This window comes from Pteronotus mesoamericanus, unplaced genomic scaffold, assembly GCF_021234165.1.
Source record: "Pteronotus mesoamericanus isolate MK-2021 breed Mesoamerican mustached bat unplaced genomic scaffold, CSHL_Meso_final contig_75, whole genome shotgun sequence".
In the NCBI taxonomy this organism is placed as follows: Eukaryota; Metazoa; Chordata; class Mammalia; order Chiroptera; family Mormoopidae; genus Pteronotus; species Pteronotus mesoamericanus.
This window is the reverse complement of record NW_026555249.1, coordinates 6,578,585-6,602,121: the sequence shown is the minus strand read 5'-3', so window position 1 is coordinate 6,602,121 and position 23,537 is coordinate 6,578,585. Positions and strand designations below refer to the sequence as shown.

At 39.5% G+C, this 23,537-nt stretch overlaps 1 protein-coding gene across 1 annotated transcript in view; it reads right to left on the bottom strand.

Moving 5' to 3' along the window:
- The window catches only part of SPEF2 (sperm flagellar 2), a 142,323-nt gene extending 119,050 nt beyond the window's left edge, over positions 1 to 23,273 (bottom strand). The window contains exons 1-6 of the mRNA XM_054584011.1: positions 23,216 to 23,273; positions 16,408 to 16,510; positions 9,353 to 9,605; positions 6,831 to 7,001; positions 4,740 to 4,880; positions 3,151 to 3,215 (exon numbers count right to left, since the gene is read on the bottom strand). Of these exons, the coding sequence (XP_054439986.1) occupies positions 3,151 to 3,215; positions 4,740 to 4,880; positions 6,831 to 7,001; positions 9,353 to 9,605; positions 16,408 to 16,510; positions 23,216 to 23,273 (791 nt within the window). The remainder of the gene's footprint in view (positions 1 to 3,150; positions 3,216 to 4,739; positions 4,881 to 6,830; positions 7,002 to 9,352; positions 9,606 to 16,407; positions 16,511 to 23,215) is intronic.
- Between the last annotated feature and the right edge of the window lie 264 nt (positions 23,274 to 23,537).

Below are 23,537 nucleotides of genomic sequence, written 5' to 3'. Positions count from 1 at the left end.
CATTTTTATGTCTATAAGATCAAATAATCAATTCTTATCCACATACCTCTTTAAAAAATAAACAATGTAATATAATAGTACAAGATATAATGGGACTTGCCAAGAAATAGTGAATTTCAATATTATGAACAATTGTTGTTTTTATGTTATTTGTCTAAAAATTAACAATTTTATTCAAAAGACAAGGACATGTTATTGTGTGTAAGAACTAAGCACTCATTAATTCTCATATAGAGAGAATACTCTTGTAAAAGCAGAGTTAATCCATATTTAATGAGGTAATGATCACATGTTTACAGTACAGATCACATTATATTACACTGCATTGTTTTCAGGTTTGCTACTGCCAGCTGAAATATGAGCTCCTAAAACAAATACCCCATTTTACTGCTTTCTGTACCTGTGCCTCGTATGCCTGACATGCAGTTGATGTCTGCTCAATTTCAAATGATATGCTACAAGCACTACACAAGTGTGATATAATTTTGAAAACCATACACTAAAATTCTGGTTATTTTATCAGCAGGGGCTTGACCTTCAGTTGTATCCTGTCACTGAGAGTCGCTGAGCAGAAACTGAGTAGCAGTCAAAGTCTCAGTAATATCGAAGACTAGGTTTATCCCTATTTATTTATTAAAATTTAGTATAATTAAGTGCTTATGAAAATTATGTGGCACAACTTTTTAGATCATTCATCAAAATTCTTATTATATTTTTACATAAATATGTTGTTTAAAAGACTTTGTCCTGGATTGAGCATGGGTTAATAGCTCTTTCGACATTGTATTTATGCTACCAGTAATATAACTGACGTATTTCTCCTCCGCCATTTATCAGTCAGTCTCTCCATCTGTCCCATCCATCCATCTGCTTTCTGATTACAATACAGGTCTGCACAAAGCTACATGATGCTTTCTTAATGTATTCATTTTAATGGAAGTGGATTTATTGGGGGCAATAATTATGTTTTCTTTATATCTGTCTGCTTGCCAGGCCTCCATGGAGTTAACATGTGCTCACATATTTATAAATATAAAAAACGCAGTTGCCAGGAAGAGCTAAGGGAAACGTGTGTATCCAAACATCAGCCTGCAGCAGCCAGCAACCTCAGCTATGGAATAAAACTGCAGAGAGCATTCCTTCTTTGTCTTAAAAAATAAAGAATGTGTATGTGTGGGGGGGAAAGTAGCCACAGAACGCTTGTGTGGCTGCATTGAGACATCATTTTGTTCTTCCACAAAAGAAGGAAGATGCACTTGGAGGTGACACCCCTGAGGAACTGTCTCAGGAGCTGGCTGTAGCTGCAGAAACTGCTCCTTAGGGTCACCCAGTGGAAAGTTTCTCAACAAGCCCAGAACACACCTGGTTCTAAGCTAAGAATTTGCAGTGCACCACAGCTTTTGCTTGTGTTAAGTTTGCTCTAGACCAGCGCTTCCCAACCTTTTCCATTGCAGGGCCATCAGAGAAGATGCTCTTTGCAGAGCACACGGGAAGGGCTTTCCATCTCTGATGAGGCTGGTCACAGAGGAGGGGACGGGTCCGGGGGCTTTTGCTTCCCAGGCCCTACCTTGCCCCTGGGAAGCAAGGGAGTCCTATTGGTGGTCCCTAGCAGGGAATCTCTAGAAAGGTCAAGAGGAGGCTCCTACAGAGAAAGGACTTGCAATAGACACTGCTATTTCTCTCCTTCGTCCCTCCAAACAGAGCCCAAATTTTATTCAGGAAAACAATGTACCTGGCTGAAACCTACTTTTCTCAAACTCCCGTTCTGCTAGGTATGGTATTGTAACTGAATTTGGCCAGTAAGATGTAAGCATAACTGTTACGTGGGACTTCTGGGAAGGCTCCTAAAAGGAGTTAGTTGAGGTTGGAGATGGCTACTTCGGCCTACCTGGCTTCCTGATATCCGGAACCGGGGCCTCCTGGCCAGGGCTCCGGCCGCCGCCGGCCGAATGGTGAGCGTGCTGCTGTGCCTGGTGTTACCTACCGCTGGTGGCTAAACTGTGTGGGGTCCCGGGAAAGGGGCGGCCACGGAGCTACAGAGAATACCGTTCCGCCAAAAGTAACAAAATATTTCAATATTTTAAGATGGTCGTTCTGGTGGATACCGTCTGTTTAGCACTCCAGAATGTGTGGCTGATAGATGAGTGAAAGAGTTGGGAGGAATCCAGGGGTTTCAGGGGCGTCAGGCGGACATGGTGGGGTTCAGGTGGTGGCTGCCTGAGTGAGCGGGCTTGGGTTGTGTTTTCTTACGGAGCCTGGGAGGCACTGGAAAATGGGAGTGGGAATCAGATTAGGGCATGAGGAGTCCCGCAGGTGAGGGGCAAGGTCCTGCATGCATTCATTTTGCTCGATTTTCCTTCCATACCTGACTTCCTCACTGTTTCTTTTCCTAGCTTTATCTGATTCTTCTTCATTTGGCTCTATTTCCTTCTTTCAGAAATATTAATATGGGAATAGAGTATATAATTTGTGTCTTTCTTCTTTAACAAAGATTTATTTTGTAGTCTATAAATTATAAATGAGTAGAGTTTGGTGGTTTCCATGTAAAAATGAAAAACAACAACAACAACTAAACTCACGTTGCTCCTATGTATGGAGTCCCTAATCAATTATGTTCTGTGAGTCGATGACCCCCTAATAAGATATCTTTAACTCTGGGCAAATTAAGCCTATTAATCAGGCACTTTTTGCAATAAATTCCCTGAACTGATTTAGGGACATTTGGTCAGCAAGCTGATTCAACAACTGTTTCCTGAAACCTTGCGGTAAATGCTAAGGGTGCAACGTGGGAGAAACCACCTAGAGTCTAATAAAGGATTTCCTGTGACAAATTTAAACTTGAAAATATTTTGGTGAGCATTTAAAAGATGTGTGGGAACTTACAAGAGTAAGCAGAGCAAGAGTATAGAAAAATAATTTAACTTTGCATCATAACAGACACTTTCCCTCTTGAACTTAACAAAAGTTGTTAATGAACAGTTAATCTGAACTTTAAGTCATTTATCTTCTTTCATTACTCTCTTAATGAAGATTCTACAAAGTGAAAAGATCTTGGGAACACCTATTCCAGGTAAACTATTTCTAAATATTCAAAAATTGCAGGTAGAAAAGAATGTAGTTTTGTGATTATTAAAATAGTTCACAGCCCACCTTTCCTTTGCCTGGAGATCCTTTTTCAGTAATGCTTCAAACTTCTCAATCTCTTTGGCCACATCCTTGAAAAAAAAAATGATTATCAAAATCATAGAGTTTTCTGCCTCTAAAAATCATTGTAAGTCTTCATTTACCATGTTTATTCAAATTTATAAGATGATATGCACTATCAATTCAAGGTAATTAAGAGGTGAGATATGGAAAGCTGCACTCCAACATACTTTTTCATTCTGATTTGTTACTGCAACTCTAGGCTAAGTATACCTAAAATAATATGAAAATTGCCTAATCTGAATCATTCATTTCACAATTTTAGCTCTGACAGGGCAAAAAAGGGCATTTAATAAGAAGAAAGATTATCAAAGAGTTAGGATATAATTTTTTTGTTTAAACATTTTCTTAGAGTCAGCTTTTTTAATTGCAATTTTTAAAATGAGAATACGCATTTTTGGATATAAATATTCTTTAAAAATCACTGTCTCTGGTATTTTAAACATTTCTCATGCAATCTTATGTATACTATTAATTTGGTCTCTGAAAGTTCATTTTAGTTCTGCTTCTGTCTACTGCACTTCTTATTAATAAAATTCAATCACTGGGAAATATAAGAATTATGTATTTTATTAAAATGGGGTCTGAAGAAAACCTGTGTGGCTAATATTTTTTGGAATCCAAGCACAGGATTTTTTAACATTAAAAGTAAATGTAGAAAAATATAAAATACAGTGACTTTAGAAATCAGAGAGACCTGTCAATCTCTGGTTTACCAGCATTGTGAACTTGGGTAAAACATGTCAGCTTTCTGAGTTTCAGTTTCCTTATATACAAAATGGGCAAAATAATACCCTACCTAGAGAATCACTTACAGATAAATCAAAGATAATGTGAAGTGCTCAATCCATAGCCTGACATGTAGCAGATGCTCAGTAAATGGTAGCTATAAATCTTTTCCTTAGGTCACAGGAGAGAGTATCATTGATATTATTATAGTAGCATGCAGACTAGACTGCAGGAATCGTGTAAAAATGTAGTATTGCTCTCCTGTGAAATAGGATCAGATTGTATCCTCTGGAATGATTGAGAGTTGGTATGGTCTGGCAAAATATCACTTGTGTTGGTAACTTAAATTTAAATATGCTGATAACAAGCAAATCACTTAACATTTCTAGGATTTACAGAAAAACAGTGCAGCGTGGTGAGGAGAAATTGAGTAAAAGCATAGGGCAGGCACAGCACATACACAGTGCGCCTCCGCTGGCCCCAGGTGCCCCATGGAGTCATTGTGACAGCTCCCGCTCTGGCTGGTTCGTTAGTGATCACAGGATCCCCAGCGCAGGAGGTCAGATCGGTACTGTCATTTAATAGGAGTCTGTCATCCCTTGCCTGAAGCTACATTCCTTGTTTCTGAACAAACAGCAGTGTAAAATGGATTGAATATGCGTATAGCAGAAGCGTTTCAATGAGAAGCAACAATGCCAGGGGTCATTTGAAAATAAAATAAGTAGTTTTGGGAAGTCTATATGTTTTAAGGAGAGATCATTTTTTTTATTAAAATAAACACACAATTTTAATAGACTATCACTTACCTCTGTTTCTTTTTTCTTCTTCATCATTTTTTGGGCCTCAAGTGCTTTCAGAGTACGATTTGATGCAGGTTTAGGAATCTGTATGATAGCCGCCTGGATTTTGGCCATTATTTCATTTTGTCGTCTTCTGCTCAACCGTTGCTGAATATGCCATATACATTAGTTCAGTGATTCAGTTCATCAGAATAATAGGCAGTTACACACTCACAGGTACATGTATATATAATTTTTCCATGGAAATTTTCAGAACTCATCAATTAACCAATGGACTGGGTTTCACAAGTGTATAATGTGACAAAGCAGGTGTCAACATGGCTTAGTTTGAACAGTAGGATATTAAAACACAGTCTTGGAGTCCCCAAATTATGCTAATTAACTGTGTTTTTACTCTGGGTGCTGATACTGAAAGAAATATAAAGGTGTTCCAAACACAAAGAAGAGTATAATTCTTCCCCAGTTCCACCTTCATGGCCTTCCCAGTAATGGAAGGGGAAATTCTGTTTCTGAAGGTGGTCTGAAGAGAAAAGTCCGCCCAGGACATGGTCTCCAGGAGGGTTCTTGGGAACCGGACAGAAATGACAAGTTTCTCCCAAACTCAGTCACATTTAAACAATGAGTTCAGAGACTACATAAAATATTGAACTAACACTAAATTATGAGATTCATTATTGAATATCTCTTTTCTAGGTAGGCAATAATTATTTTAAGAAGGATATAAACACAAGAGCATAATTGAAAAAAATGCAGTGAAAATCTAATAAAATATTTTACATATAAATGATTTAAGAGGTAACATGTGAAACTTATCAGGACTTTACTACTAAAGCATTATATTAAAACTAATAAGATCATTAGTACCTACTTCCAAAGGTAAGTTACATCAATTCACCATTAAAAGCCAGAAATTATAAATAACTTAAAAATTCTGCTCAAGTCATTTTCTAAAATGTGAATTTTCATTTAACTGCACAATGTTTATCTTTTTCCTTAAGACAACCAGGAAGAGATAGGCCCTCCCTTATGTCCTGCTTGCTTCTTATCATTTTAAACACAATAATTTATTTCAGAATAGCTAATGGCATCATACTGTGTTTTCCCCGGCTTTCTTTGGAGACACACCCAGTAGACTTGACACACCAAGGCCGGGCAGGCTGGTTCCATGAAGAGTCCCAGCACTCTGTCCCGACCTGACTGCTACGTTAAGGGCGCCTTGTCTCCGTACCATGAACTGCCCAGGGAAGCCCAGGCCTTTTTCTACTCTATGTCAAGTAGTGCGATCATAAGACCTTCCAGAGCTTGTCTCTCATCTTTCCCTCCCTCCTCACAAGGAGCTCACTATACCCAGGTCATGTTAATTTCTTACCATTCTAACTATGAATTTATACTGAATGATTTCTAGTGCAATTAGAAGAACTATAATTCCTCTGCCTGTAGTTTACACATTCCATACATGCAGCCACTTGAAATTCTCTTAAAAGTCTTTAATTATCCTACACACCATTGTCCTCTCCTGTCTTTAATGGCACAAGGGATCATTAAAGACTTTCAGAGAAATGTGAGAAACAGCGGGGTGTTAGTCAAAGCCAGAAGGACCGGGAAGGTGTTAAGAGATGTATAAGGAGGCTGGAAAGGAAGCAAGCCACATTGCCAAGAAGAGAGGAATGGGGCAGGATAGAAGACCAAGGGGTTGCAAAAGAGGCAAAGGGAGAGGGAAATGTCTACTCTGTCTCCCTCAGTGGTGACAGTGGTCATTGCCTTCCCTGGAGCAGCCAGTAGGAACCCCTGCCCCATCACTAATGCATCTGGTTCATTGACTTCTACCAAACAAGTTAAAAAGCGATCAAGCTGGCCTGTCATTCCAGAAAATGGCAGTTCTTGTTTTGTAGCCACAAGTGGAGGTGATAGTCAGCAGGAGTAGGGGTGGCGAGGAGGGAAAAGTGAAGGAGAGGTGAGAGCAGGCAGAGCATGAGTCATGCAGCAGCAACATGCAACCTGTGCTACATTAATGCTTATGCGATATGTACTATAGGCATAAATCGCAAACAGTATATTATGCACTAATGAGCTTCTGTTAAAATTGTTCTATAAAACCTTTTCGATTTTTAAAGTTCTTTGTTCTTCTTTGAGTTTTTGAAATTTTTGAAGTTTCTCAAAATGCATGCGGACAAGATCTTCTTTCATGTGTATATATTTTTCTTGAAACCTGTGTGTAACCCGCATCAGATTGAAATCAGTTTGACGTGGTATCAGGTTTCTAAGTCTCTAAATGAAGAAAGCATTTCAAAAGATGCCATTATTAGAGAACAAAGAATATATTATTGTTACAAGCACATAAAGTTTGTCTTCAAAATAAAATTTCTATGAAATACTCTTGTCGGTTGTTAAAATAATTTTAAGCCCATACTAATTATTCATATCCTTAATTGATTTAAGGAGAATACAACAACATGATTTGAATTCCTTCTTACAAAATAATCTATATACTTTTATAGCATTTTTTTGTCCTGAGCTACATTTTCAATAAATGGTATTTGAATTTTTGAAAATATATTTTCATAAAAATAATATTATAAAACCAATTTCAAAACATAAGAGATAATATAAGAAGCCAGATTCTTTCTATTACTTGAGCTCCTTCCTCATAACAAGTGAGAAAACATTAAAACTTCCAGGCCACTGAAGAGCGCAATATTACAAGAAAATAAACTGTTAAACATGATTACAAAGTAAGACACAGAAACATGGACAATGTACTTAATTAAAACTTTCATATTCAAAAGTAATCTCTTTAGGAGCGAAAGTCTTCCTGAAAAAAATGATTGTTTGAACCAGTTTTGGTCCTTCTGACAGCATCTCGGTAGATACTGGCACTTATTCTGAAGACCATATCAGGACCTTTGATCTGACTTGAAGCCCTTCCACGCCTCCTGGCTTTCTCTCTGTGAGAAGCGGCCTGGCTTCTGACTTCACAGCGATCACAAAAATGTAAGGTCCGTGAACATCCTACCTCTCCACTTCAACACGTAACTCTATCTTCCACTTAGTGCTTCCTTTTCCCTCAACCCGGCAAATAATGCATTGTGATATCAGAGTGCCTACTGTTCAGAGTGTGGCTTCTAGATTCAGATTGCTGTGGATTGAGTTTCAGCTACCAGCTTCACAAAACTGGGTAAGTTAACTCACCTCCCTATCTTAGTTTCATTATCTACAAAATGGGAAAAGAAACAAATACCTATCTCATAGGACTGAATGGTCTCTTGTTTTGCCTCATCTACATAGCTCTGTAGCACCTGTTAGTGTTGTCTATTTTATATTTTACAAAAAAAAAATGTCTTCTTGAAGCTACAAAAGAGCCTAACTCTGAGGCAGATACAGATAATCATCATTCTTTTTATAGCTGGGATAATTAAGACTGTTTTATGGACTGGCCCAAAATTAATCAGCTTGTAGGTGAAGAAAGCAGGATACAATACTAAGTTATTTAGCTTTAAGCCTAACCTAATTGCTAGCTCTCCATGGGCCCTGAATTCATTCTGCTACCAGGCTCATAAGAATGTCCATTAGGAACAGACGAATCTGAAAGTAGAAGTTACCCTCACACACATCTATTATGTCATTGTTGCCTCATGATTAAATGGAAAAATTTTAATTATTTCCATTTGTGTTTAGTGCATTGCATTAGTGTGGCACTCCCCATTATCCCAGAGACCCGGAAAAGTTCATGCATGCACTGACCGTAAGGAAATAGCACAGAAACTGGAGAGAACTGTCTACTGGGAAGTCATATCAATTTATCAAAGTATGTCTGATGGGTATTTGCAATGTTCAAAGCATGGTACTAGACATATTCCTTGAATGAGAGGAACTGAAAACCTCGTGAGACCATTAGACACATAAATATTGAAGGTTGGCAGTCATATCCGTGCAGGGGGTGAACACTGATAGAGTGAGAATTACCTGTGCCCACGGAAGTCCCTGGGAAGAGTCCCCATGCACTAAGAAGCTGCACAGAAGTAGACAGAGAAAAGCTTGGGGGACAAGGAGAGGCGAGAAGGATGAGCGTGGCCGAGAGAGGAAAGGGTGGAAATACACAAGTCCCATTCAAGGACAGGCTTCCAAACAATGTAGGAGAAAGGCTGTATCTGAGGGCTATGAAGAAATAAAGTTAGCAGGACAGGTTGAGAATAGTTAGCGAAATCGGGAGACAGAATATATGTCAAGTAGAAGGGTTCTAAGCAAAGGAAGAACCTACGGAGAGTGGAACTTAGAGATTTGTCTAGTGCAAAGCATGAAGCTCAGGAGACATGTTAGTAGGCTCATAAGGAGACCTGAGCAGATAGGCTGGGGGTCTAATTGGAAAGAGAGAGGCAGGCACTGGGAATTAAGAACAAACAGAATTTGATAAGCTATTAGAAATGTGGATAGCATGCAGACAGACATCAACAATTGATAAATACATTGAAAATAATGATGTAAAATAAAACCCAAGTATGGCCAATAACACACAGAAGGGACGCACACCCCCCCTGGGGCTTCTCAGAGGATGCGGCCTCACTGTCATTTCTCTACCAAGTTTTACACTGGGACACACCAATGTCTCTCTTTGTACTTACATCTCGAAAAGCCTCACTCTTCATGTTCTGTAGCCTCGTTTTGCTCAGGGGCTGCGTGGCTTGCAGCTCCACTCCGGGCAGCCTGCTTCTCGTCCTCTTCTGGAGAGCAGTATACAGTTCATATATGAGTTTCGTTGCTGCCCCAGGCTTTTCCGTGATAATGTTGTTCGCCACCTTCGGATCAAACTGCACACCCAGAAGGCGAAGTTTTGGCTCCAAGCGAGAAAAATTACTAAGTTTGGCACTCGAAACCCTAGGTATTGGAATATTTTACATATTTAGACATCGGCTTTGAATTAAAAACAAAAAAATATCAGCTATTATCGTGATCCAATAGTCTGAATTATCCCATGACCCCCGTTTTTTAAACAAAATATAGCATTCCTCTCTAAAACCACTCAATCATATAAACACATTGAGCTTCTCTATTGTCCTGAATTTTATGCATCTACTTCTCTTGAATGAATAAATTAAAATTCATTAATATTATATTTTTTCCTGCTAAAATAGATGCTAGAATTTTGACAAGAAGTCAATACAAAACCAGAAGACGAGGTTCCTTTTTCTAAATGGAAAAACTTAACTATCGTTTTGAAAAATACTTTACCCAGAAGTCAAAATTGCAAATTAAATGTCTATTTCATTAAATGACATTATTACTACTGTCTGAAAATAGCCCTGAACACTGTACTGACAACTCTAGCAATGAGCCTCAGGCACTGTCAAAAGTATTTAATTAGGTAGCATTACTATTCAATCAAATTAATTGTGTAATCGTCACTTAACAATTTATATTACTACTTTAAGAATCAGTAAAAACTTTCTAATTATAATAAGTTACATCTATTTTTGAATTACCTAGTATCAAATTAGGCTCACATTTTAGAAGAAATTCATGATTTCATTGATTTATTAATTTACTCTCAACTAACAAACATTTATTGCATACCCATTACATACAAAGGACTTATTTATTAAATTTGTCATGCAAATAATATGTAAATAATTATACATAAATTCACAAATGTATTAAACTTTTACAAAGATTAATAACAGGTAGTGCCTGCCCTGGATGAGTAAGCAAATGGTGATAAATTGACGTATGTGTTGTAATAGAAGTCTCAAATGACCTAGGGCTGGTAATGGGCCGATAGGTCCAGTGACAGAAATAAAGCAAAAGATGTTGGAAGCATTTTCAACCGTTGTGCCTCTGTATGATCTACCTGGATACAAATATCAATTTTAAACACTGGCTTATTTTCTCTTTAACTCCCAAACACTTAGCAACGTTCCTTAATAGAAAAAAATATACTGAATATAGTTGAATATAAGTTAACATCCTACCATCCCTCACCAAACGATACCTTCAAACAGAGGGAGTTGCCATGTATTTGGCAGAATGTCTAATATAATACGATTACCTGCTCAATAACTTCACTTTGGATTATGAAATTATTTGGGGGAAGACACTGTAGCCTTCAACAATTTCAGTTAAATGAGATCACTTAACACATAAACTTTATATGCTGTTCCTAGCTAGCATACTGTATCTCAAGAGATTGCCCTCAAGTAGTGGTTTTAAACATTTTTTTTGAAAATCACATATAGCATTGAAAACTTGATGAGATTAATAGAACCTTTTCAACAGGAAGGAAAACACACATTCACACAAATACTCAAAGTGTGTATACCATTTTGGGTGTTTGTGAATCTCCTAAAATCTAGCCAAAAGTGCCCATTAAGTGCAAATTAAAAACCTACCTCTAAAAGGAGATGGGGCTGGGGAAATAGATAAATGATTTCAAAATATGGATAAGGAGCCAATATCACGGGAAGGGCAATGTCAGCAAAAACAGTGACACACACCTTGAATTCCTTTTCTAGTTATGTAACTTATAGTTATATTTCCTCTATTTACTATTACCCCTTTAACAGAAATATTAGGAAAGCATACAACCAAACTTTGAATATAATATCTTAATTTAATAAAAGAGAAACAGACCTTAGAAGGGATGAGAAGATAAAATGAATGCTACTAGAAAAGCTGAACAGTAAGAGCAGATATTTTTTTAGGTCTTCTCAGGTCCATTTTTGCAATGTGCTCCCCAACAAATGACTTAACAGGTTGAGGGGACAAATGTTCGCCTAAAATGATTAGGGTAAAGCAGACTGTATTTTAAAGAGTATGACTGGGAATGAGGACAGTCAGATCAATGACTTGTGGTTACATTTCTTGGACAGGGACCTTATACCTCTTTTCATCTTCCTTCACAGTTAACCTTTCATGCTCTTCCGATCCTAGGAGTCCCCGAGATGTATTTGGGAAGATATGACCTGAGGGCCACTTGTCAGAGCTTTGACCTGGGTCATAAGCTTAGGCTGAAGAGGTTAAGAGCAACATAATTCAGAAGGGAGAATCTAGAAACAAACACTACTCATTTCCAAATTTCATCAAAGCATAGCCCTGCACCCAGAGAAAGCGAAGGATTACGTGGTCGTCAGAGCGCACTGAAATAGTATGGTTCAGTCACATATGAGGCTTTAAAATACTTCTTACAGACAGGCCAGAGTATCTGGGTTTACCAGTACTTTTCTCTGGAAGCTTTTAATTCCCACCCAGTCAAAATCTGGGGAATATAACTGGCATGTAAATTGCTGGAAGTCCACTCTTGCTATATAGCTTATGCTCAACCACTGTAATACGAGAGCCAACAGTTGTTTTTGAATGCAGGGGAACCCCTGGGACATCCTTGCTCTGGAGACACAGCACATGACGTAAGCGGTGACTCTGAGGACTAAGACGTGTATTCCGGGAAAAGCCTTCTCCCTCCCCACTTGCAGTTCTTATTTGCCAAGGGATTACGTCTTTCCTCTCCTCCTTGCTTCCCAGGGAGGGAAGGTACCTTCCAAAGTAAGTAGACATCCTCCCAAAGACATCTATGCTTCTTTACTTTACTTTTCATTCTTTTGACTAATCTGCTCATTTTCCACTTTGAGATGGACTAAAAATATTCTAAAACAGAGAATTCTTTCAGAGTTAGATGAGTTATTCTTAAGACTTAGTAATTTCCAGGGTGAATAACTTAGTCATTAGCAATATACACTTAATTTATTGTTTACATTTTAGATTAAAGAAAGACTAAAAACATTAGACAAAATCCCCAAATCATGAGTTCTGGCACTAGACAGCTGCCTAAAAAAATAGGTTTTAGCAAAGAAGGATTCTCTCCCCACCCAATACGCTATTACAAAAGCCATGTTCATGGATGTACTGATTTTTGCCTTCAAGAGGCTTCTTGCCCTGGAAAAAAAGTGAGTTGTTCCAAGAACTAAAGATGGATCGTACTTGGTTGTCTGGGGAAGGAGGTGCCCCCCCCACCTTCAGGATGGCGCAGACACCTGGGGGAACAGAATGTTGGTCCTTTGCCATGGGAAAAGCAGGGCTGTCACGTGTGATGATAAGCAGGGCACACACCTATGCAAAGGCGGGGCGGGGGTGTGAGAGCCACCTGTGCTCAGTTTGCCAACCCCTCCCTGTGGCATGAGGCTGCTTCGCCCATCCGTGTTCTTTGCACAAATATCTCTCTGTTCACTAGAACCTGTCTTCACAGCTGCGTCCATCCAGGTAGGGTCCCTTTTCCATTTCACACAAAGGCCCTCTGCGACCCTGCTAACAAGAGCCATTTAGTCCACCTGAAACACTGCCTGTGCGATATGGTCACTATGGCCCTCTGCGTTTTCTATGGCTAAATAGGTCTCCTTTCTGCATCATTTGTTTATCCAATGGAGAAACATTCGTGTGTGTTTGCTACAGGCTGGAAGGAACGCTGGGCACACAGAGAATAAACACACTTTGCACCTTTGCAAACTGGTTGGGGAGAAAACACTTATACATTCATTCATGAGCCTTTGTTTGGGTGCTTTCATGTGGCTGGCACTCTGCAAATAATTGACTTATAAATAAATAATTACAACTTAAAGTGATGAGGGAAGGGTCAACCAAATGCTATTAGAATGAACAAAGAGGGAACTTACTCTTCTAGGGCAGTCAAAAAGGACTTTGGAGAAAGGGTGCATTTTCAGTTGGTCTTAAGAATGAATAAAGTTTCTTGTGTTGAAAGTGAAGGAAGAATATTAATATACAAAGCACAACAAAAGTACAAGGCATAACAAAAATATGTGGTGTGTTTGTGGACCAGAGTGGCTTAGGTTAGGTTTCCAGCTTGGTGGAAAATGCGGCTGAAAAGGTGGATGAAGGTCACCCTGGGAAGCGCCTTATAAGACGTGCCTGGAGAAAGAAAAACTGGAATGTCTAAAGTGTTTTAAACTGATGGGACTATCACACGTAAAGACGTGGGTGTAGAGTTTTTACCTTCCTACTGAGGAGTGTACACAGGATTTCTATATGTAGGATTTACCAGGATATGCAGTTATGCATTAACTCAAAAGCATTTGCTGAAAGCCAAATATGTCTGTGATAGCCCAAGAGATGCAAATAAAAACAGCGCAATACTTCAGGATGTTTGAATGTAAAATGTGAAATGTGAAAGAGACTCAAGTAAAGGAAGGGACAACAAGGAGATCAGTGTTAGAATAAGTAAACATATAAGATAAGTGGATAACTTCCATGAAAGGGAAATAACAACGAAGGACTGGAAATCTGCTCACACATGGGTCACGACAAATCGGGCTGTGCATTGAAAAGCTCCTGAGGGAGAGAATGGCGGGGGAGGGGAAGGAGGGCGTGGGCTCTCTCTGCCCGCCCTGGGGAGCAGCCCTCAGAGGCTGATCCTGGCTTCTGAGAAAAGGAAGGCAGCACAGGTGGGAGCGGAGCGGGCAAAGGGCTCGGAGCTCAGGCTGGGGAGGCAGTTGGGGCCAGACTGTGAGGGGACTTGTACACCTTACCCTTGAGCAAGGGCTGTGAGAGATGGGGTGAAGGGTATGCATTAGAATGTCCCTCCGTACCATGGAAACTTAATAAGTTATCTGGGATGAAAATGAATTCCCAATCCCTGACTTCTCTTGTATCCTACTATTATTCCCTGTGCAACTAGCAAAATCTGAATGGTGAAAGAATCACTCACCTCTAGAATGGAAGTGTCGGGTTCATTTGCCCAAAAGACTTGTAACATAGGTACTACTCAATGGAGGCCTACTGTTCCCGGCAGCAAAGAACTAAAGAACCTTTGAGCAGGAACTACCAGGATACAACATTATGGATTCAGTTGGACTTCAGGAGCGGCAGAGTTAGGACTTATGAAAATCCATTCCTCTATAAAGTCAAAAAGAAAACTTCCAAAAATTATAAAAATCAATGTTTTCATAACTCTAGAAATTAGCCAAAGGCTTGTAACAATTCAGGGCACATGTATTTAACAACAACAACAATCTCACTGAGCAGAGAGAGCTTTCAGTCAGTCATTTTAACTTGCCCAATTTCCATTTCCTTCTGCCCAGCCCCATGGTAGCCTTGAAGCCCAGCAGCCTTGCAACAGTAGAAGCTGTAAAAACCAGCAGCCATCTGAGAGGACAGACAGAATTAAAGCTCCTCAGAAATATTTAAAAATGGCAAAGGACTTTATCATCCAGCAATCTTGCTTCTTGGTATTTGACAAAGGAGTTGACAACTTACGTCCACATAAAAACCTGCACACTGATGTTGGTAGCAGTTTTATTCATAATTGCCAAAACTTGGAAGCAACCATGATGCCTGTCAGGAGGTGAACGGACAAATAAACTGTGGTACAGTCAGACCATGGAATATGACTGATCATTGAGAAGATATAAGCTATCAAGCCAAAGAAAATTGTGAAGGGATCTTAAATACATATTACTAGTTGAAAGAAGCCAATCTCAAAAGGCCACATACTGTATGATTCCAAGTATATGACATTTTTAAAAAGGCAAAAATATGGAAACAGTAAAAAGATGAGTGGTTTCCAAGGGTTGAGGTGAGTGAGCAACGAGTAGACAGAGCCCAGAGGATCTGGGGGAATGGCAATAGTCTGTATGATACTATAATGGTAGATTCATGTCATTACACGTTTGTCCAAACCCACTAGGATGACTAAAATGAAAAAGGCCATCAGCCATTGTTGATGAGGATGTGGAGGAATTCCAAACTTCATGCATTGCTAGTCTGGCTGTTTCTCAAAATACAAACTTAGACCAGTAACTCAGCAATCCGACTCCAAGTATATACCCGAGAGAAATGAAAATATTTTCATGTGAAAACACAATATTTTATAGCAGTATTCATAATAGCCAAAAACTGAAAATAACTCATATCCATCAATTGGTGAATTCATAAACAAAATGTGGTATATCCAATCATAATTATTCAGCAAATAAATAGAAATGAAGCAGTACCTATACATGCTGCAACACAGATGAATCTTGAAAATATCCTAACAGAAAGAAGCCAGTCACAAAATGCCACATCTTGTCTGAGTCCATCAGTACAAAATGTGTAGAATAGGCAAATGCATAGGGACAGGAAATCAATGTGTGGGCACCAGAGGCTGGTGACAGTAGACAGTGGTGATGGCTATGAATACACTAAATATGTAAATATACTTAAAACCACCAAATTGCATGCTATAAATGGTGAATTATGATATATGAATTATATCTCAATATAGCTGCTAAAACCAAAAAATATTATAGATTTGTTTTACTATTAATTATGTTTTATTTTACATTTTTAACACACATATACAAAATGCTCATTGGCCAGGACGTTATATGCTCTTTCACTTCTCTTAAAAGAAAGTAGGACCATTTAACAAAATGAGAACTGGTCTGGCCTAAGATTGCAGAAATATAGAAGATATTAAAACAGGTCTCCTTTAAAGATGAGGTCTTGCTGCAACCTAAGACAATGACATTATGTGCATGAGGAAGTGACAGTTCCCATACCAAAGGTATTCTTGGCTGGTTTAGCCTTTAGAAGGGATGTAGAGATTGATGATTCTTAAAAGTTAATATTGGAGGCTGAAAACATTGTAATTCCAAAAGAATTGACCTTTTTTAAAGTAAGAAATAATCTCACTAACCTGCTTTCTGAAAATTCTGAAAAGTCATCCTGAAGTTCAAATTTGTGTAGAACTTCCCCAATTAGATAGCCATTGGAAAACGCCTTCGCAAATGACTTGGGACCTGAATTTTAAACATAGAGATTAAAAAGTAAACATGTTGCGCAGAGAGTTTATGTATTTTCATTATGTACTCATAGAGTGAAACTCCCTAATTTAATCTGAACTCAAAATTCCATAAAAATACCTCTAAAATTTAATAACCAAATAAAAAGACTGAAGATGAATAGTCGGCTTCTTCTCAAAATTCACACATAAATATATACCAGTACTTGATGACATATGAAATTATGAAAAAAAAAGAAAAAGACCTGCCATTGCTGGCCACCAATGCTGACCCCTGGTCTCAGCTGCCACCACTGCCCCACTGTGCCGTCTGGGCTGCTTTGGGTGTGTCTTGCATCTTTTTTGTCTATTGCTCCCCTCCCTCTGCTTTTGCCCCTCTCTCTTCCCTTGTCCGCCCCATTCTTCTCTTAGTTTTCTGAAGAGCCACTGGACAAACAGACATTATCAGACTACGGATTTCTATATAATCAGATGACTACAGCTTTGCGCTCAGGAGCTCTGCCTCGTTCAGGAGGTATCAGTCCTCCTCCCCCTCCCACGGGAGTTTACAGTAGGCCTGTTGTTCATGTTGACTAGGTGGCTAAAGCCTAGCTCATGAATAACTGGGCAATAACTGTATCTGATTCCATCACTGTCAACGTGGCAGGCAAACAGTCAATAGCAAACTGCTACAAAAAGGTCACTAGAAAAATAAAACCATAATCCACCTCCTTTGAATTGGCATGTTGTATTAATAAGGCAATTCTGATATAGACAAAATAGAGGGATTCATGGATATAAAGGTCAAAGAAGAATAATAAACACTTGTTATTTCGTTGTCAAGGACTTTACTACAAATAGACAAGTACAAAAACATCTCTCTGAAGTTTTGTATGCACAGGACACGTCGGGTTCACTGTGTGCTACCCGGACTGAAAAGAGAGCAATGCGTGAAAAACTATAGCAACCAACAAAAGCGACAGAGGGGTAACATGTGCAAAAATAAAGGAGATGAGAGAAAAGTACATGCAAGAAATTAGAGAAGAAAAAGATACGCATATATATTTAAAAGTATGAAAAACGGCTAAGAAGCCAGAGAGGGAAAGAGAGAGGGGCTGGAGCAGAGAAAAGGTAAGAGAAAAAAGGAAAAGCAAAGGAAAATTTATTTTCCCCTCTTTAGTTTATCATAATTTTCTTTCCCAATAAATGTTCCTGAATAGCACAGCTAATTTGATGACAGCCACCCTCTATAAGTTAATGTACACTAACAATTGGAATTTCCTATGAGAAAGAAGAGGCGGGGTGACCCCAGGACAAGGAACCATGAAGAATATGAGAAGTAAATAAACCACGGGAGCCCAGGGGTGAGCTTCATGCTGATTATAAAATGAGTTACATCCAGGATTAGGTTGGTTGGCCATGACTCAACACTCAGCAGTGCCTTTTCCAAGCCTTCCAAGCTGCAGAGCTGACCCCCATCCTGAAGTTCCTTTTGCTGAAAGCTTTGACATGGCCTTTGTGAAAGGTCTGTCTTAGGCAAGGACAGCGGGTGAAACGGTCCACGAGCTTCTTCGCCCAGATGGCCCTGAGAACACGGGTTCCGGGGAAAGGTCTCTGGGTCGGGCCCCTTGCTCTTTAGAGGCCACTGGACTTGGGATGCTCACCTTTCAAAGAGGAGGAGAGATGGGTGCTACTTCATGATAGTTGTGACAGCTGGTTTGAGATATTGTATGTAAAGTGCTTAGCGTTAGTCCTGGCATACAGTGAATGCTCAGTGACAATTATTATTATTATTAGTGTACCCTAATTTAAGATAACAGGTCACATCAATTAGACAATTCATAAGCTCAATAATAGATCCTCAATAACTACAGTACATTCTTTTTTATTTTTTATCCTTACCCTACAGCATTTTTTCATCACTTTGTAGAGAGCAAGGAAGTGGGAGAGAAAATGAGAGAGAGACATCGACTGGGTGCCTCCCATCTGTGCCCTGGCGAGGGATCCAACCCACCATGTAGGCACATGCCCTCACCGAGAATCAAACCCGAAATCTTTTAGTGTATGGGATGACGCTCCAACCACCTGAGCCATACCAGCCAGGGTGTACATTCTTATTTAAAAGAGATCAAATATTTGACATTGTTCTTAAATTCAGATACACACTCATACTTATGGCTATAGTACCCCCACCAGAAATACATGCAATCAAACACAGTTGATATCTATAGCAAAACATCTCAGTGGGAGAAGTAAAGAATACACACAGCATCACAGCATTTCTGGTCAAGTTTTGCCACCAAATGAATAAAGAGATATTTGGATTTTGGAAATATAGATAAAAGTCTGCAGACCTATACATTCTATGCTCAGTGGCCCTCACTCCTTTAATAGAAGAGCAAAGATCCAGCCTTTATTATCAACCACATTTAAAAAGCCAAGCAAATTTACTTTCATTCGATAAAGAGAAGAGCAGCTGCTGGAGCCTGAGAACCGGCCTGGCCCCATCAGGCCTTGGTGTTCCAGGACCCAGCGGCCCTCACAGCGTGACCTTGGCCCACACCTGCTGAAGATGATCCACTTCACAGCACACCAACACCAGACAAAGCTGCTCTGAGACCCTGACAGCTCAAGACAAAAACAAAATCCCTATGTAATCATATTTGTACTCAGACAAAAACAAAATTGTCCAAAACACAAAAAGACCAACATCCACTAATCTGGCCATTGTGAGCGGTTGCTGCCTTTTTACCAGTTGTGGTTCTCCTGCGCTTTGTTCTCTCCGCTTCCTGGAGAGGATTCGTTAAGGCACTTGATCATAGAGATGCCTATGCTGCTGACAGTGCCCAACCCAGAGCCAAGTGCCACTTCCTTGAACCCTTCTCAAAAATCACCTAATACAAGACCAAGTTCTGTAAATTCTTTCCAATACCCTCTTACTGAGATGCCTCATAAACCCCACTTTGCTCAACTACAGGTTTATACTGTGGATTTTGGGTAGAGGACTTTGACAATTTCTTTTCCTCCAGTATAAGAATAGGATGATCAATCTTCTCCTTTGAAGACTTTATCATAGTTCTTAATAATTACTATTTGAAACAAAACCTCTAGCCTATTATAACCTCCTCTAATGGCTTAAATTTTGGGTGACATTCTTTTCTTGAAACTTCATATCTTAAAATTTTGACATTGATTTACACAACATCCTTGTGTTACTAGATTTGCTGTGTCAAGTTCTTGTCAAAGGAAGCCAAGTTTTTATCAAGGGAAATTCTGCTAAGCTAGCCAGAAAGTATCAAAATATGTTGCATTACACAAGAAGCAGTATATTTCCTAATGACCCTGAGGGATGAAGTATGAGAAAAATGTGTGGTTTAATGTCACCGGACTAAAAGAGGAATAAACTGAAAGTCAGGAAACTTCGAATCTACTGCTAACTTGCCACTACCTAGCTGTACAACCGTGAACAAATCTCTAATTATATTTTATTTAATTACCCCATATGCAAAAAAAGAATTAAGTGGTGTCTAAGATTCTTTTTCAGATCTAAAGTTCTATGACTCTATGACGGGTAATGCCATCATAGGCCAATAAAGGTCATCACAATATATTATAAAATGTATGTAAATATTCAATAGAATATTTTAATATCTCCTTCTTAATAATAAAATTGATACCTTTGTTGACATAAGACCTAATCCACAAAGCATAGTTAGTGCACAAGGGGACCCAAATTAAAAATGTCCTTAAATTCTAGGACAAATAATAGAAAATATAACTCTCTAAAACAAAAGTTACTGAGATTTAATGTAAAAGAACAAAAGTAGCCACATATGAAGGTGGCTTATACAAAGAAGTAAATTAACAAGGAGCATAGCATATCTCTTAAAATTCAATTTATCTATTTAATTTTTTCCATGTCATGTAAATTATAATCTTTGGATATATTAATTAACTTTATTAACAGAGTAGCGACTTGCTGTAATGGAAGAATACATGAATACTGTAATTGCAGAAACCCTTGCAGTACTAGTAACACTGGAGAATAACATTGACCAGCATGGTTCACTCATCCACTCATGCAAAAGGAGGAGGAGGAGGAGGAAGAAGAAATCTGACTCTAATAGACTTTAATCTAATCTAAAGTGTCACAGCATGTAAAGTAATATCTCTAGGAAAGATAAGTGAAACAAATCAAATATTGGCTTAATTTGAGAGTTCTCTTGATAATATCTAATTTCTAATTTTGAATGAGCAATCTAATCTGTACGTCTGGTCTTCTCCCGCGTGTACCAGCCCATTAAGGTGGTGCCTGGTGTTCAGTGGTGAGGACAGGTTATTCTGCTACCCTTCCCTCCTGATGAATTGGTACCCTGGTTTACAAAAACAGAAAAATGTAACTTCAGTTAGTGGGAAGCAATTTCTAAGATCTTGATTAAAGTAATAAAACAGCTTCAGAAATCACAAAGCTGATGATCAAAGGTCCCTGGGGGACCTTTACAAGATGAACAAATCCATAAGGTTCAGCTAAAGCCTCCTCTCAGACTTTCATGTAATAAACGATTATTTGCTAAATGCCTATTATATGACAAGCACTAAACCAGGCATTATTCTAAAGTGAGAGACAGAAAAATAGTTGAAATAATATATTTTTTAAGTATCTTGATGTAGTAAAAGTTAAGAATTGTGGTAGATAATTTTCATTTGCAGCCTCATTTCATACTCTCCCAAATAGACAGCAGTTCTCACTCTTATTTTTCAGGGTATAAAACTGAAACCTAGAGATTATTATTTTTGCTTTGGATACTGCAAAAATTCCAACATAGCCACACCCAGGATCTATAAGAACATGGGCTATCTTGTACATCTATCTTTACGAAGGATCTGATTGGTACAGTACAAGGAATTTGAAGGCTTCTACTCAATTATTGAGAATGTTCAGTTATTTATGGAAAATATGGTGAATTCATAAGAGTTTTCTAAAACAGAGGCAACGTTTATGCTTGAAAATAGTGGAGCTTTCTTAAAAATCTTTTATAGCAGATCCTTTAGCAACATTACATTACTTACTTTTTATTATAGAAATAATTGCTTGAATTTCAGGTGTAATGTTTTGTTGAGCAACTCTTTATATTCTAAGAGACTTCACTAACATACACATCTAAGCATTGTATTCCACGGGGAAATGGTCTGGTTAAATTTAACTCACTGAACATTCTTAGCTTTGGTAACATAGATGTGAATATACATATGTTGAGACTAATCAAATTTCTAGTGACTCCAGAAAACTCCCCCATTAAGTGGAGGGAGATTCCTCAGTTGCGGATCATTGGAATTCATTTTCTTTACTGCTGATATTCAGGGTAGTCCCTGCGACACAAAATTCAGTAACATGCTTTCTCCAAATTGACTTCTGCCTTTCACAATAACCCAGAAATCAACTGGGTTTTAGCTACCTCTCCAAAACGACTGAACATTATGCGGCCTTATAAAGGAAGTAAATGCACTCACACCACATTCTTACACTTTTCTTAGTTCCAGCAAGTAACTTATAGATGTAATCACTTCTAACCAACCGCTAATAAATCCACCTTGGGCGCTTAACCACATAGGGATTTTGTTACACCCTGCGAAGTTACAACTGCCTCAGCAGTTGAATTTCTGTATTTTCTGCGATTTCAAATTGCACAATAATTCCTGAAGCGCATATGAATACATTTGGAAGGGCTGAGTTTTTAAAAAATAGATTCCCTAAATATAAACTCTAACATACAATATAGCACCTAAAGACACGAGCTAGAGGTCTAGCTGCAGATTCTAGCTGTGCGACCCTAAACACATCACCAGGTGCTCGCAGCCCCTTTCACTCATCTGTACACCTGGGACAATGCTTCTTAGGGTTGTCCGTCTGTTTTAGGGCTTAGCACGCCGGGTCTGGTATAAGCGCCTAAGTGTTCGGTAAGAGGTTGCAAATTGGTGTTACGCAAGGGTGCTTCTGGAAATACAGACTGAAATGATTTGGGCTAAAATCCTCTTGCCCCGAGCAAAAACCGTACCAGCTGGGAAACCAACCAACCAACCAACAAACAAAAACCTCCTGTTGATGAAACAAACAGAAAGAAGTTGAGGCGGAGTATGGTGCTGAGCTGGAATTACTTGGCTATCACAGAAGTTGCCAGCATGTAAAACTGCCTTTGTGGTTGTGAGATTTGGAGCCTCTCGGCGGCAACTTCATATTTGGGATAAAATCAAGTTAGAGTCAAGTTAGCTTTGGGCAAGAGGAAACAGCAGTCAGAAATGACTGTTCTTAAATTTTGGGCTAAAACTGCTAAATAAGTAACAGTAACATACTCTGCATCCACTCATTTCCCACACACCTTTCCTTATAGCAGGAGCGATGTGGAAAGTGTGACTGGAGTCTACTTTATACTGGGGGAAACGCACTCAGAGCAGGTACCCTAACTGATCCAGGAGCACAAACACCTAGGAGCGCGGTAGCTGGCTTTAAGGCTTCCTACTTCATTGGCTTGCCAGCACAGCAGGATAGAAGCTGCGGGGTTGGGCCCACTTGGGTGGCAGCGCGGGGATGGAAGAAGCCCGGGGGTGGCCCCGCAGGCACCCGCTGGAGCAGCTCGCGACTGTCCGCCACCTGCCAACAGCGCGCCACGCTCGGGCCCCGCGCCCCTCTCGCCCCTGGCCTGCTCTCCGGGACTGTGTCACTCACTCACGGTCCGGGACACCTTCAACTCTTGGTTGAGCCACTGGCACAAGATCTCCGACATGATTCGGCCAGAGCCTCCGACAGCAACCGGGGAAACCAAGCCCACTGGCTCGCGTCCTCCCGTTGCCAAGGGCAATCGGTTGCTAAGGAAGCGTATCCAAGCCGGAGCTTAGCGAAAGGCTAAGAGGGGCGACAGAGCTTAGGCGTGGAGGACAGAAAATCATGGCTCGCCCCCTTCTGGCGGGTATGACTGCAATGTGCGCAGGCGCAAGAGGCTCCGAAGGGCTGGGGTGTTTGGGGGGCGGAGGCAGCCTCCAAGGGGACC